Source organism: Meleagris gallopavo, chromosome 19 (assembly GCF_000146605.3).
Source record: "Meleagris gallopavo isolate NT-WF06-2002-E0010 breed Aviagen turkey brand Nicholas breeding stock chromosome 19, Turkey_5.1, whole genome shotgun sequence".
Taxonomy (NCBI): domain Eukaryota; kingdom Metazoa; phylum Chordata; class Aves; order Galliformes; family Phasianidae; genus Meleagris; species Meleagris gallopavo.
In genome coordinates, this window is record NC_015029.2 from 6,274,222 (window position 1) to 6,289,652 (window position 15,431).

The window sequence follows — 15,431 nt, forward strand, 5'->3', positions numbered from 1 at the left end:
TCATGTCGTTTTCATATTTTTACTACATTTACTCATGATGTAAAAATAGCAGCCAGTCTATTCTTTCTTCGGGAGTTTATTCAGGTCCAATGCATCTGTAATAGGCTCTTCTTTGAGAGCCAGCGATGAAGCATGAGAGATGGCTTCTCCCTTCTGAACTCATTCATCTCAATCAGAAATCTCTCAACCAGATTGGGGAAAAGGGGGGCAGTGGCACAGCACTACGAATCCCCCCAGCGTGGATCGATGCACCCGCTAACCTGGAGTCTTTGAGCCTTAGTGAGCTTTGTGAGAAAGCAAACGAGGTGCTGAATGAAGGAGACATCTCCAAATTGTGGGAGAAAAGTTGGAGGAGCCAGTAGAGAGGGAATGACCAAGAGCCAAGTCTCCGCTCTGGATGTCTGCCTCCCACCTCTCCTCTGATGCTCTCTCTCCACTGCTGGCCGAGGGTTTCACTCTCCTTTTTCAGTTCTTTGTCATTTGGTTTTGCAATTACTAAAGATTTGTATAGCTCCGGTGGAAAGACAACAAAACTGCAGAATTGTTGTTTTCACCTGAAATGACTACTGAGAAGGTCATTGCTACTTGTATTGGGTAAACCTTAAGTGTTATTAGGACTTTAAATTGCTTTTTATTAAATGTTATTGTTCAGATAAATCATATGTGGGGATGTTGGACTGTGGATGCGTCTCCCCAGCTGTCACATTTATTTGTTTATCTCCTTAAGACGTTCAATTTTCTGTCTGTCCCCAGTCTGTGTCTGCATATTCTCCATCCTCTAATGACCTCCAGCTATTTCTTGATATTATTTGAAGACTCATTAGGGCAATTGTTGTCCAGCTGCCATTAGAATCAGATACCTTAAGCGGGGGAAGCTCTCCTTCCAACCTCCCGAACAGCAGAAGAGCCATAAGCATCTTACTATGGATTTCTTTTTATTAAAGTTGTATATCTCCCTTTTACAGACCCTGCCGTTTGTCTGGCATCACAGACCCAGCTGAGGGCTGTGTTTCCCATGGGACCCTCTGGCCTCATTGCTCCAGATGCACCCCCTCTCCCTCCCAACTCATTTGTCTTTCAATTTGCAGGTGCAGCCCGCTAATGAATTCCCCCTTCGCTCTGACCATGAGAGAGGGACCAGACCTCAGGTAGCAGCGTGGCTCACAGCTGAAGGCTTGGGAACTCGATGCTCCATTGCCAAAAGACACAGACAGGTGGACAGACGGGTGGACAGACAGACAAACTGCACGCGGTGCCTCCCAGCACTGCAGGAGCAGAGGACGGCGCTGCCCATCGCGCAGACTCCACTGATGCCACTAACCAACACAGCAGCTCTGACCCCGTCACCCTTTGGGAGAAGGGGACTGTAGCCCCAAAGCTCCTCTCTGCCAGCTCCCAGATGCTATAGTAATTTGACACATTAATGTCCCAAAGCCCCAATAATTGTCAAAGCAGACCACAGTTTAAGGCGCTCTACCCAGTGACACGTTTGCAGCAGACAGGAAGGTCGAGGAACACCAGATCCAGCACCATCCCGCAGCCTCTCCAATTTGCTCCTATCAAATTTCATCAGCGACTCAGAACTTGATCTTTCTATTGATTGACTGGAGTCACCTCTAGATATTTTCATGCTGATTTGGAAGCTCTTTCATACGACAAAAGGGGGAAAAAAAAAATGAGGTTAAGGAAGACTTTTGACCACTGAGCAGCAATCCCAGCCCAAACTTGCCCAAGCAAGTCATTTGCAAATTTGGCTTCTGTGCAGAGAGAAACTTTCCACAGCCGAACACAACGTGGGATCACTCCTGTCCTCACCCTGACCTCCCTAGAGTGGACCATCTGTAAATGAGGAGTTTCCATGCTGAACCTGAGAGCACCCCCTAGCCCAGCAGCCGCCTCCCCCTGGACTCCCAGCACGTCCCCAGCCCAGGGCACCCACGCTCGGCCGCAGCTGCCATGCTGTACCTGCTGGCTCTCCTCCTGCACCGTCTCCCCTTGGCTATGGGACAGTATGACATTTGCAAGTCCTGGGTGACCACCGACGATGGCCCATCATGGGAGTTCTACGCATGTCAGCCCAGGGCCATGAGGATGAAGGATTATGTGACAGTCAGAGTGGATCCAGCAGGAATCACATGTGGGGACCCTCCGGAGAGGTTCTGCACTCATGTAAGTATTTCCCTCCTTGCTAGATGGGACTGCGTGTGGGTGGCCAGGAAGAGCATCCTGCTGGGTGCTGCTGGAGGGACACCTTCACTATGGGTGGTGATGTTGGTGTCACATTGAGCAGGGTTGGGTGGTGGGAAGTAGTGGACTGGTTTGGGTGGTGGGGTCTGAAATTCAGATATACCCACCAACAGTGAGTGCATCACCTGAACTTCTCCGAGCATGGATCGCAGAATGGCTTGGGTTGGAGGGGACCTTAAAAATCATTGAGCTCCAACCCCCTGCTGTGGGCTGGTTGCCTCCCATCAGCTCAGGCTGCCCAGGGCCCCATTCAGCCTGGCTTCGGGCACCTCCAGGGATGGGCACAGCTGATTGGGATGTCACTGCTGACCCACCCCAAAAAGCTGCCAAACCTGGAGCACTGCACCAGTAACACCCGCACGGGGCTGTGCTGTACCAATGGGAGCTCAGAGTGGCTCCAGTCCACTGATGTCCCCAAACCCCAGCTCTGCCTTTGCCCTACGTGAAAAGAGCCCGCGGACAGACACTTGCCCTTGCAGTTAAAATCTTTTAACTTATTTTCCCTTAAATATTAATCATCGCATTTCATTCCGTGCACCACAAAGCTCAGCAGGAGCACCTGATTTATAATTCACAAGGCTTTGCATTGGTAAAAAGAGTTCAGGGGTCAAAGCAGAGTGCAGCAACGTGGCCACAGCGTCCCCTCCCACTGCCAGTGGTGACAACTCAGCCCCCAGTGCAGGGAGAGCATCCATGGGGGCACCAAGCCAGGGGTGCTGGGGAAGCACCACACTGCAGTTAGCAGCGCAAGAGGGAAAGGAGGCCAAGTTTCTGTTGCCAACGTTGTCCAGGTTTGTACACCCCATGCCTCAGTTTCCCCCTGGGAAAGTCCCCCAGCTCAGGGCTTCCCATGAAAAGCCAAGAGGAAAGCTCTGATACACCGTGGGATGTTGAACATTGAGACCATCACCACATGTCACCATTATTTACCCCATTCTGCCCAACCTGTGGGGGCTCATTGAAACCAGCGCCGTTTCCCCTAATTCCAGCAAAGCAGCAGCTTTTCCTTTTAAAAGATCATTTGAAAGAAAAGCTTAAACTCAAAGATGTCAACAGAGCTGTTAATTCTTGGTAAGGCAGTCCGGACTTCCATTTATTTGTCTGCAGAAGGATGAAAGATGAACAAGAGATCGCTTTCTGCTTTGCTCCCTCTTTGCAAACTCCCTGGCTGACGTTGCTCCGCGCTCCAGCTCCACTGCCCTCCTCCAGTAAAAGCCACCACCCGGGATCAGCTCTCTGCCTCCCCCTGTTCAGTCAATATCCAGCTGAAACCCTTCTATTCTGGGCGCCAGCAGCATTTCCTCGCAGTGTGTGACAGCACACGCTGCACCACTCACACACACTGTGTACAGCTGTGAGCGAGAGCTGCACCAACACACAACACGGATTCGCCTCTCCCTGTCCCTGCCTGACACTGGGGCAGAAACACAGCAAAATCCCAATAGATTCCCTGAGGAAAGGGAAAACAAAGAGCGTTGGGTGTTATTTTGCAGCCCCCTCCACTGCCTTTCCCTGTCCTGTTTAATTCCCTTTGTGTTTTGATTATAGTCCCGTAACAGGTGGGCTCCCATATGAGCCCAGCTGTCCAGCAGAGAATTTTTTAGGGTGACTCTATTGCTTTCTTGGTGGCTTTCAAAACAGCAGGGTGCTGTCTGTGAACTTAAACCAGCACTGCTCAGAATTAACCCTGAGCACAGCCCTATAGGATGCCTGTGCTGCTCGGACAACTGTAATCAAAACAAAAGACACACAGACACACAGTGCCAGACAGGAGATGGGCAATGAACCATTGCTGGAAGGAGCACCAGGACCCAATGGGGCTCTGAACTTCCCAGCTATGCCTATAGGGGTTTACACAGCTCCCAGCATGTTCTGCTCGAGGAGTTGTGGGGGAATGTGAGATTTGTTTGAAGGATCATTTTCTCTCTTTTGCAGCAATTGCTGGTCACACTGGGCTGCTCTGTTCTGGCAGTGCAGTGTTTTACTGCTCATTACGATTGGGAGCTTTGATTTGTGCCCATCTGTTGAGCTGTCCCCTGGCCATGTCAGTACCCTTCTGGCAGCATCACCTGGAAACTGCATTGTGCCTTCACTCCTGACAGGGCAGGGACAGACAAGGAAACGAAAGCTCGAAGGGGTTCCAAGTCACCTCCAAAAGCAAAGTGGGAAAACAGCAGAGGTGTTGGCAGCAACTCTCCCATGGCATTTCTGGGAGATGGAAGCAGTTATTTCCAGGTGTTAGGATGGCATTGTCGTTCAGTCGATGCTCTTTGATGCAGGGTGAGCTCTCAGCCCATATCGATGGGTCGGGGGTATTTTTATTTAGCGTCAGCATTGTTTCATCAGCTAATAGGGCTCGTTGACTTTGGCATGGCTACATGAAAGGAAGAGGCTTTATTTATTCATTACACATTGAATCGAGGTTGACGTTTAGTTTAATTCTTAGCTAAACTTTTCTGAATGACATGAGCTTATAAAGGCTTGTGCTAAAAGCTATTTCTCTTATTAAACAAGATGCTAAAATTGGAAAAAGCAGACAAACTTCTGAGCACAGAAGCTCTTTCCTTGGGCTTCTGAGCTCTGCAGCCACCCCAGGAGTCAGGATGAGGGAAAGGAAAATCTCTTCCAGGAGAAGTGGATGTTCTGCTCCTTTGCAGTGAATCAGCCCACCCTTGGCCTCAGCAAGGCTGGACTCAGAGCTGGCTGTGCCCTCCCTGCACGGTGCTGGGGACAATCACTGTGCCTCAATGCCAACTCTCAGCAGCACAGGAAATCCACTCCCAGATGTTAAAATGACCCCTCAAATCAGGGATGGGACGCTGCTTCCTTCTGTCACATCTGTGCAGTGTTAACGGCCCCATTCCCCTCTCAGTACTCCAAAACATTAACACAACATCTGGAAAATCCTCCCCTCTCCTTGGAGGAGTGCCTGGAACTGGGAACTGCTGCTATTTGCAAAGCTTCCCTATTTCAACACAGGAGGAGGACTGGTGCCTTTTGGTCCTGTCCCCCCCCTTACTGACTCCCCAGGACCAGGGCTCTGCACATCACCTCTGCAACCCGGGTCAGCAGCTCCCTGCCCTCAGGGTCAGACCCCTGGACCACACAGCATTGCTGCCCAACAAATTGCACGCTGCCACAGAGGCCATTCCAGTACAGCAGGATCTTGGTGTTACAAAAGCAGAGGCTTTCCAGAAAACAAGAGAATACAGGCTCAGCTTCAAATTAGAGAGTGCTGAGCAAACAGGATTTCTTCCCCCCCAGTCTGCAGCAGTTCCCTTAAATGCCCGATTCGGGATTCATCACGCTGCACAGCAGGATGGTGCTTTCCTAACAAGAGTCACTTCAACGTGCTGATGGAAAAGGCTGAGCGATAGAACCCAGACTGTCAGGTAGATTTAATTGGTACAGCGAGCAGAAAGTTTACTCCCACCTTAAAAGAGATGAGTGAGAAAGAATGAGCTGCTCTCAAGAAGAGCTTCGCTTAAGCATAGCATGAAACAACCAAATGCTTTGCATACAGCAGCAAAAGTGAGGGGAATGCTCCATGCAGCAGGAGCCCAGGCAGCAGGTAGTGTGGGTGCAGGGGTGCCCAGCACCATGCTCTGCTCCCCCCGCATCAGAGCACTGCAACAGCACCTCTGTTCCTCACTCTTCTCACCCCCAACACTAAGCTCTGCCCTCCCCCATTCAAACTACCCGGACCTCTTACAGAATAAAATATTAATGGCAGCGTAGCGAGCCTCTCTGCAAAGGCTGCATGTATTGAGCTCGCAAGGCGCTCAGGCTTTTAGAGAGCAGGACACTTTTCCTACTTCCTAAGCGTTTTCTGAGTCCTGAATCAATAATGCACTCCGGGTCCAGCAAACAGGTCGCTGCCATGCTGCTGGTAGAGGCTGGCTGTGCACAGAGCCCTTGCTGCAGCAAGGCACAGGACTGGATGGGACAACTGGATTCACACACAGCCTGCAGGGGTGTGCCCTGGGAAAAGCAAAGCTTGCAGTTCATGACAAGCTAAAAGCAGTCACCAAGGTTAAACCTGTGCATCCATGCCTAAGTCTGCAGGTTGAGAGCCCCCAGCCCCATGCCTTGCTGGTGGATCTCATGCTTGAGGTCACCCCTTAATCTGCAAACTCACCAAAGGAGCAACAGTGCAGCCCCATTCCAAAGTGAGTCTGGCCCTGCTCTGCAGCACGGGGTTATTACAGCTCAGCAGGGATTACCAGGTCAGAATGAAGGAGCGCTCACAAATGATGCCATGGGAGGAGGCCGGGCTGTGTGCTGTGTGTATGCACCCAGCACAGATTATCTGCTTAGGAGTGGAATTTTCCATGCGTCACTTAACCCTCACATCACCCACATTTGGGCTGCACACACAGGTTTGGGTCCGAGGTGACCCTGCAGTGCAGCTGGGGCTGCTCGGGGCACCCCATAGGTTTGGAATTGCCATCACTGCTGCAATGTCAGGGCCGTGCTGGGGTCCTCCTGCAATGGGTCACCCTTGCAACGGGCTGAGCTCAGCCAGGTGGTTGGAGTTGGTTGTGTCAATGGATTTTTTCGTCCATTACTGCCTGTGAAGGGATTTGTGTGTCTGTGTGTGTGTGAGCATTGCTATGAGGATAGGCAAGGGACAGGGGCCAGTCCTGGTATAAAATGGGCAGCAGCTGCCTTCCCCTCCAAGCACTCCCTTTGTACTCCTGTGGTCCAGAGTCCTATGGTGCAGACCCTTTTCACGTGGGAGTATTGAGGAGACTATGGGGAACATTTCCAAGAGTATGGGGTAAGAGCTGAGGTTTCCTTGCTCTTTAGTTGAGGAGCAACTAATGCTTAACTGCCCAGGATGTGCTGGGTAATGCCAGACCCCACTCCTCACTCTCTGCCTGCCTCAGTTTCCCTACCAGGGGATGGGATGCAGTACAGCCTATCTGTTCCAGCATTACACCATGGCTGAAATAAGCACGAGATGCTTCTGGAATTCAGAATCAGATCGGAGGGGGAAGGGGAGCAGCAGCCAGTGAGCACGGGTTGCATCTTCTCTCTTGCAGAGAGATGGGCCCGAGGGAGCAGCAGAGCCTTGAGCAAGGAACGTGCTGCTCAGTGTGTCTGCTGCTGGCCAAAGGAAAGAGGCACGCAGCAAGGCATCAGGCTGGGCACATCCTGCACACATTCTGCTGACTCATGGGATCCTGAACCCTGTGTGCATTCTGCTGACTCACGGAATCCCAAATCCCACACGTATTTGCTGACTCATGGGATTCTGAATCCCAGATGCTTCTGCTGACTCATTGGATCCTGAATCCCGCGAGCGGAGCGTGTCCTAACGCCCAGGGGTGACCTTGCTCTGACACCTTGAGATGTGAGGGTGGAAAGGAAGGGAGGGAGAAATCGATGCCCCCAACCACTGCAAGATGGAGTGGGGAGGAAGAGGGAGTGACATTCGGCCGAGCCAGAATTAGCACAGATCTGTGGAGGGACCCCATTTCCACCCTATTAATAATTCATGCTAGCTCTGTCTTTACCTGCTAATAAACAGGAAACTGCTTGTTAGCGAGGACATTCTTCTCCCCTTTTGCATTCCCTGCCCTAAGCAGAGCCCATTGCAGGCAGCTAGGGGAAGGGAGGCAGCAAGCCAACATCCCCACACACTGCCCATGTAGGCACAAGAAGTGGGGCAATCATTGCAGGAGGAGCTCAGGTGCTCCCCATGCACCCTACATTCCCTTACTCCCCTTATCCCCAGCTATGCATCTCCCCTCTTCTGTCTGCCCCAGTGTTGGGCTGTGTTGTTGGAGACACATGAGCAGGGTCTGCCTGAGTCCAGGGGTCAATCCAGGATCTCAGATGGCCATTAATGAGCCAGAACAAACTACTCCAAGCCCCCTGCCTCTAATCTATAGAAAGGACAGAGAGGGTAGATACCAGAACACAGTTCCCCTTGGTGTCACAGCCAACGGAGACCATCCCATCATTTCACAATGGGAAAATGATCCTGGCACCAGGACACACTGCATTGGAACCAAGAAGCTCTGTCCTCCAAGGGCCACCTGCAGCCCCCAGGACATGGGGCTCTATGTCACCACTCCCTGCAGCCCAGTAAGGCATGGGGCTGCCTCATTCCAGACGCACCTCATAATTTCTGCTCAATTATTTCCGTGCTCCCAGACATCACTGCTGCTGAGTTATGCCACTTGCCAGCTGTTGGAAATAATCGCTGTAAATTAATTACGGTTGTTTCACCCCTCTGATCCCTCCCAGCCCCCACGAAGAGAGTGAAAATTAATTGTCAGTGAGTATTTCCAGTTCTGTGGGAGTCCCATCCCGGCCACCGGCAGGTTACGGTTTGTGCCCTGAAGCATAAGACTTAATTACCCACTGATGTTATTTTTGATCATAAAATCACCGTGTCTTCCCATAAATCCAGACAGAGACGTTGACCCCTCAGGTCAAGAGCGGCAAGAGTGGAAATGCCCAGTAACAGCTTTAGGACAATCCCATATATTCCCTCGTGTAAGTGGGATTCTGGCTGGGAAACAGTTGCTTCATGGAATAGATATTGAAAGAAAAAAAACTGGGAAGTCGCTCAATGCACACATCACACAGAAAGCAGGTTTAACCCTGTGTCAGTGCAGGGGATGAGAACAGTTGTCACTCAGCTGGACGAGGCCGCCTGCCCGCGGGGAGCAGCGGATGGGGCCATTAATCCGGGGATTAATCAGGGAACTCGAGCGTAAAGAGCGAAACAACAACAAACGCGCCGCAGCCTCCCTTCCAGCTTTATCCCACAGCACAAACGAACCCGACGTCGTGCTCCACGGGGAGCCACGAAATCAAACTTTGGGTTATCTGCACGCTGAGAGATGAGAACAGAGAGATGTCACCTCTGCCCGCTATGATCATCCCCGGCAGACGCCGTGCAGGAGGTGTCCATCAGCACTGCTGGGCCATCTGCTGCCACCCAGGGCTGCTGTGGGTCGGGGACCTGTCCTCCACCAGTCCCACCGGTGACAGGTGGTCTGCAGGACACCCGCAGCTCGGTGGCATCAGAGCACGGTGGGGACATTTGCAAGGAATCAGGTGCACGCCAGGATTTTGCCGACGCGGTCGTTCTGCAGGGTCGGTTGGTTGGAAATCTGATACCAACCCCAGCACTTTGCTGCCGTGCGAGGCAACGTGGGGACAGTGCAAACCTAATCAGCTCATCTTTAAGCTGAAAAATCAAAGGCAGGGTCATAGGCGCGCTGCAGGGAGCTGAAAGACCTTGGGATGCACCTGAGAGCTCCTTAAGATGTCTGGAAAGCGGCGGGGAGAGGATTGTCACCGGGTGGGCGGAGGTGACATTCAGCCCGGAGCTCCTGGCTGTTGGGTGAACCTGTTCACCAGGGGCTGTCCCATCTGCACAGCCCACAGGGAGCTGGAGCCCCTTCCCAGGGTCTTTAATGCTGCTGGGGCTGGAAGGGGAGGTCACGCTGCCCAACCATCCCCTTCTCTTGCACAAAGCGTGGAGTCAATCAAGGTCTGAGAGCTTTCTGAGAGCCAGTTTTGGGGGAAAATACAACGTAAGGAGGTGCACATGAAAAAACTGCATGACAGCATGGACCTTTCTGCCCAAGAAACGTACTTAATTTCTTTCCCCTCAGATAAAAATCTTCTTAGAGAAAAGCCAAGGATTCCTCACTCCAGCTGAAAACACAAAGTTACAATATCTGGAGCTACTCCAAGCTGGTGACATTGCTATTATTCTTATTAGGACACTGGTTGTGCTTAAAGACAGGTTGATCCCAGTGAGACTGGGGTTCTAGCAAAGGTCTTACCTCAGCACCAACCTAATCGAGCAGAGGAGACCCAGCAAAGCAGCAGTTCCGTGGGGTCCCCTGGCCAAGGCACCAGCTGAAAGCTCATACTGGGTTACAAGAGCAGTACAAACTTTCACAATGTCCTTTTATTTTTCACTGTTCAAATCTTTCCTCCCCTCTCTTTAATATTACTAATATTATTACTGCTTTTCTTCACGGTGCAGCTAGTGGTTGTAATTTCTTTCTAGCTTCCCTTTGGCATGGAGATCTACTAAAAGCTGCAGCTTTATTTCTGCCCAGCTTCCACCATTTACAACAGATGTCTGGTTTGTTTAAAATATTCAACAGCTTAGTGATTAATCAAGCAATTTCACCTACAAAAATATGTAATTTCATGCTATGAGGCTTAAAAATGGCATTATCTGCCAGGAAAATAAAGCAAAACAACTTTGTGCGCTCGTTAAGAGCCCTAGCAAGCAGGCAGGCTTTGACTGGGGCTGTTTTTCCCTATTCCCTCTCTCCTAGTGAAGTGGGAAGCAGCTCCCCTGCAGCACCCTGGATTCCCATTGTGCCCTTACACATCTTGTTTCCAAAGGAATCCTAGGAGGATCCCTAACTAGATCCCTGTTCTCATCTTCAGACCCTTGTGCAGCATTTCTGCAGAGCACAAATGGGAAATGAATCCCATGGGCTGCAGTCACCAGCATGGGGGCATCTCCAGATGTGCCACCCCCAACGGGACACCATCTCTACCCCCCAGGATGTTTGTTCCTTGGAGACACATCTTTGCCATGGTGCCATTGGCTGTGACAACCTGCCCTCAGCTTTTGCCACTTTTCCCCAGGGCTTTGCCAGTTGGGCTGAGCTCAGGAGAAGAAATCTGCAGCACTCCTCGGTGCACACGCAAGAAAAGAGCAGCCTGAGCTAGGGATCTGCAGCATCCAGTTGCCGTGAGGACATTCACGACTGATTTAATAGCGTGAGACTCTAAGTGAGCTGCTTTATTTTAAGCGCACGAAGACCAAGTTTCCCTAGCTAATGCATTCTGACTTTTAGATTGAAGACGTAAATATCTTGAGACTTTGGACAGATTCTTTGGAGGACACATGGCTTGGATAAGGAAACCAGATTCTAAAATAATACCTGGAATTGTTTCAACAGAGCTATAACTGATCTTACCAGGACCGGCGGAGCAGCCAAATTACGGCCATCTGTTTCCGCTCCCCCCTGCCCTCCCGGCTGACTCGAAACCACCCCACCAGCAGAAAGTGCATTGAGCATCCCAAGGAGGAAGGACATTTCAATAAGCCAAAAACCAAAAAGGAACACTTCATTTGAGCAGAGGAAGCCATGGTGGCATGACTCACTCGGTGGCTTTTGAGGCTCTTCCCAACTTCCAGCACTGTCACTTAGAGGTTATTTCCACCCTTGCCCTGTTACAACTGAGCAGTAATTGAGCCACGTGCCACCCCAGGGTGCTTGAAGACCAATTTGGGCTCGCTGTCTGCTGAGACATGTGCAGGCACAGGTCTGGGTGTACAGGAGCCAGCAGGGATGGTGTACCTCCATTTTCTGTTTTCTGGGATGAGCAGATGGGAGACATGCTCTGTTCCTCCCTGTCTGCACCACGGCACATTGCATTCATTAAACCCCCATTGCTTCCCCTTGCTGCTCCTGCGAAACCTGCCCCACTCTGTGCCACCATCCATCCCCACAGCTCTGGGCCAGGTTTTGTCATTGTGGTTTGATTGCAAAGCCATAGAATCATTAAGGTTGGGAAAGACCTCTCAGATCACCAAGTCCAACTCCAATCCACCATGTCCACTGACAACATCCTTCACAGGTTCTAGAAAACATCCAAGGACAGCCCTTCCACCTTCCCTTGTGCAGCTCAGCTACCTTCAGAGAAAGCCTCGATAGGAGCATCGGGATGGCCTTTTCAGGGCTGTCCTATTAAGCCATTTGTACGACCACATTTGCAGCAGAAGCATACTGCAGCACAATATGTTGCCTCAGCACAGGAAATGTGCTCAGAGCCCCCATAGCTTCAGCTGAGGTGCATTTTTCTTCCTTTCCCATCAACCACCGTAAAGCTGTGCTAAGCGGCAGCCGCATCCCCCAGCAGGAAGCTGTGTCTCATTAGCAGAGGTAAACAATTCCTCTGAACGTGACAAGTCAGGAGAGCATATTAAATATGTCAATACCAACTTCTTTTACTCCCTGCTCCAGCACAGTGTGTTGCAGCAGGAGAGGACCAAGCACAGCCCAGAGCCCACAGTCAACATCCCCCATTGCAGACAGCATCTCCCCAGTTTTGGGATGGGACCAGTGCCCCTTTCCATTAGCTGCCTCCCCTGGCAGCCTCACACACATGCACCAAGCAAGGCACTGGCTGCTTGTAGGACCCCTCTGCCCACAGCTGCTGCTCCGTGCACTGCAGAGAGCCCAGTGCTCACACACAGCTCAGCTGCTTGCTGTTCTGCTCAAGGGAGAATTATTGACACCCTTTGGAGCTTTTGGAGGCTTGCTCACATCTAATGTATCTCCGAGCCACGTCGAGGCAAAGAAACCCATTTTACACATTCAGGATACAGACAGCTCTAAGTAGATCCCAGTACTTTTGGTAGCCCAACTGGAGTTTGAAAAGACCAGATTTTCCAAAGCACCTCATGACATACATTAATGTCCACATTCAAGGTACAATCCCCCACATTGTACCTGAGAACATCCATTTATGGGAGCGAGAAACCCTCTGCTTTGCCCAGGGCACGCACTAGATACCCTAAAAGCAGACCACAAGCACTTGGGGTTTCAAAAGATTCACAGCTCAAAGCAAACTCGCAGCCAGGACCACAGGCAATGCAGCATCTCTCCACAAAACAGCTCTCAGTCTCACCTTGCTAACATGCTGTGCTTGGGATGACCAGACCAGACCCTGCTGCTCTGCAGGCTGCTCACCTCCAGGCATCAACCTCAGTCAGCTCCAGCTGCTTTATCACCTCCTGTGTGATAAGGCTTTGGCTGCATCTGAGCCTGGTGCGCTCGCAGCCCAGGTTTGGGTCTGAGAGGGAAGCAAAGAGATGCTTTGTATGCACAGATTTGCAGTGTGGAGCCATGCAGTTTTTCAGGGGTTGATGCTTGCTATAATGCATCCCTACAGGGCTAAAGGGCAAGAGAGAACCCCAGCTTGTCACAAAGGCCTTGGACACATTCACGAGCAATAAACCCAGCAGCCCAGGTAACCCAGATGTGTGCCTCCAAACCTTTAACACTTTTGTGTGTATGACATTCACTGTGCACTCACAGTGCAGTTCAGCACATGGGGACATGAGGAAATGGGGATATGAGCAAAAGGGGACATGAGCACATACCACCTGTGGACAGAATGGATCACTGTACCTTTTCTGCCATTGCACCACACCTCGGGAAGTGCCTATCTCCATGGGCAATGAGCACAAAGCTCTGCTCTCTGCAGAGGCCTGAGCACGGATGGGGGATGGGGCTTCCTCCTGCGGTGGTGCTGGGCCCTACAGAGCCTAGGGCTGGTATCAGGAGCCACTGGGGACACGGATGTGCCCAGTGCAGCTGTGCCTGGGGGCTGAGCTGTTTGTTCTTGTGAGCAAGCAGGCGTGAAAATGGCCTTCCATGGGCTTGTAACTTGGCCAAGCTGAAATGAAGTTTCTCAGAGACTGTGTCAGGGAAAGTGCTTTCTATGAAAATCACACCTGTGTCAAATTGAGGGCCCTTTCCCAAAGGGCCTATCAGAGGAAACAGCTCAGCTGTCCATAGGGCAGAGAACCCACACAGAGCCAAGCCTCCAATACTCCAGCTCAGCTGAGCAGTCAATATTTACGAAAAGCACCAAAAAACAGGAATGGGGCAAGTAGGGTCTGGCTGGAATGCCCACGTGTTGCCTTTTCTCGTGACCATTGTTGTTGTTCCAGGAGAACCCGTACCTGTGCAGCGATGAGTGCGACGCCTCCAACCCAGACCTGGCCCACCCACCAAAGCTCATGTTTGACAGCGAGGATGAAGGCTTGGCCACGTACTGGCAGAGTGTGACGTGGCGCCGGTACCCGGAACCGCTGCTGGCCAACATCACTCTGTCCTGGAACAAGAGCATCGAGCTGACGGACGACATCGTGATCACCTTTGAGTACGGCCGTCCCACCATCATGATGTTGGAGAAGTCGCTGGACAACGGGAGGACTTGGCACCCGTACCAGTATTATGCAGATGACTGCATGGAGGCCTTCAGCATGCCAGCACGGAGGGTCCGGGACCTCTCCACCACCAGTGCCAACAGGGTCCTCTGCACGGAGGAATATTCCCGCTGGGCGGGCTCCAAAAAGGAGAAGACCGTCCGTTTTGAGGTGAGAGACCGCTTCGCCATCTTTGCTGGCCCCGACCTCAAGAACATGGACAACTTGTACACAAGGCTGGAGAGCGCCAAGGGGCTCAAGGACTTCTTCACCGTGACCGACCTGAGGATGAGGCTGCTGCGACCGGCGCTGGGGGGCACCTACGTGCAGAGGGAGAACCTCTACAAGTACTTCTACGCTGTCTCCAACATTGAAGTCACCGGCAGGTAATGGCCGCTGTATTTCTTTGTATATCTCTTCTTGGAGGGATGAGAAGAGGTTCACTGATGCAGAACTAAGCCACCGGTGTTGATGTCAACTGGTAGATGATCGGCGTTCCTCCCTCTAATATCCCCTTTCCCAAGCCAGGGCAGCATCGCTGTCATAAGAGATGTGTCCTTGCAGGGAAAGGCTGAGGCACCCCCAGGATGCCCTCTGTGGAGGGGAGAAATGAGGCTTTCCCCATTAAATTCCATTGATCCAAGCAGGATCATCCTGGCTCAGCCCCAGCTCCGGTCAACAAGCTTTGGGGAGAGGCCAAAGCCAGCACCAGCTCTGGGGCAGAGCTGGGCAGGAGGGGATTTGTTTCTCCTGCTCTTTATTTCTCGTTTCTCTGTGCAATGCCATATGTTATGTTATGACATCAACCGAAAAAGCAAAGTAAGGTGGAAAAATGCCGAGATGGCTGATTTCCCATCCAGCTTGTGGATGCAGCTTGTGTGAGACTCAGAGGCGAGAGGGGAAAAATCTCCCCATCACCCACCACTGCTAACATGAATCTCCACAGCGACAGAGGAGCCGTTTGTATTGCTTCCAAACTGTTTGCTTCTGAGTCTCGCAAGCAGAAATGTTCCGCAGGTGCCGCCGAGGCTGGCTTTGACTGCGCTCCAAGGGAGAGGAAGGGATGGAAGAGCCCTTTATTTCAGCAGGAGGTGACGGGAAGGGCAGCGGGAAGGGCTGAGCAAGCAGCCACAAAGCAGGCAAAGGCCAGCACGCCGCCTTCTCTTTGACTCCAAGCATGGTGGCTCCT

The 15,431-nt window shown here is 51.6% G+C and overlaps 1 protein-coding gene across 6 annotated transcripts in view; it reads left to right on the forward strand.

The window, feature by feature from the left end:
- The first annotated feature begins 1,070 nt into the window (after nucleotides 1-1,070).
- The window catches only part of NTNG2 (netrin G2), a 36,738-nt gene continuing 22,377 nt past the window's right edge, over nucleotides 1,071-15,431 (forward strand). For 4 of the 6 annotated variants that reach the window (XM_010720929.3, XM_019621470.2, XM_010720930.3 and 1 more), the window contains exons 1-2: nucleotides 1,072-2,169; nucleotides 13,985-14,628. In XM_010720929.3, coding sequence (XP_010719231.1) covers nucleotides 1,957-2,169; nucleotides 13,985-14,628 — 857 coding nt within the window. In that variant the 5' untranslated portion in view covers nucleotides 1,072-1,956. Of the gene's footprint in view, nucleotides 2,170-13,984; nucleotides 14,629-15,431 lie in introns of all 6 variants that reach the window. The other 2 variants (XM_010720931.3, XM_019621469.2) reach the window with 1 other exon arrangement.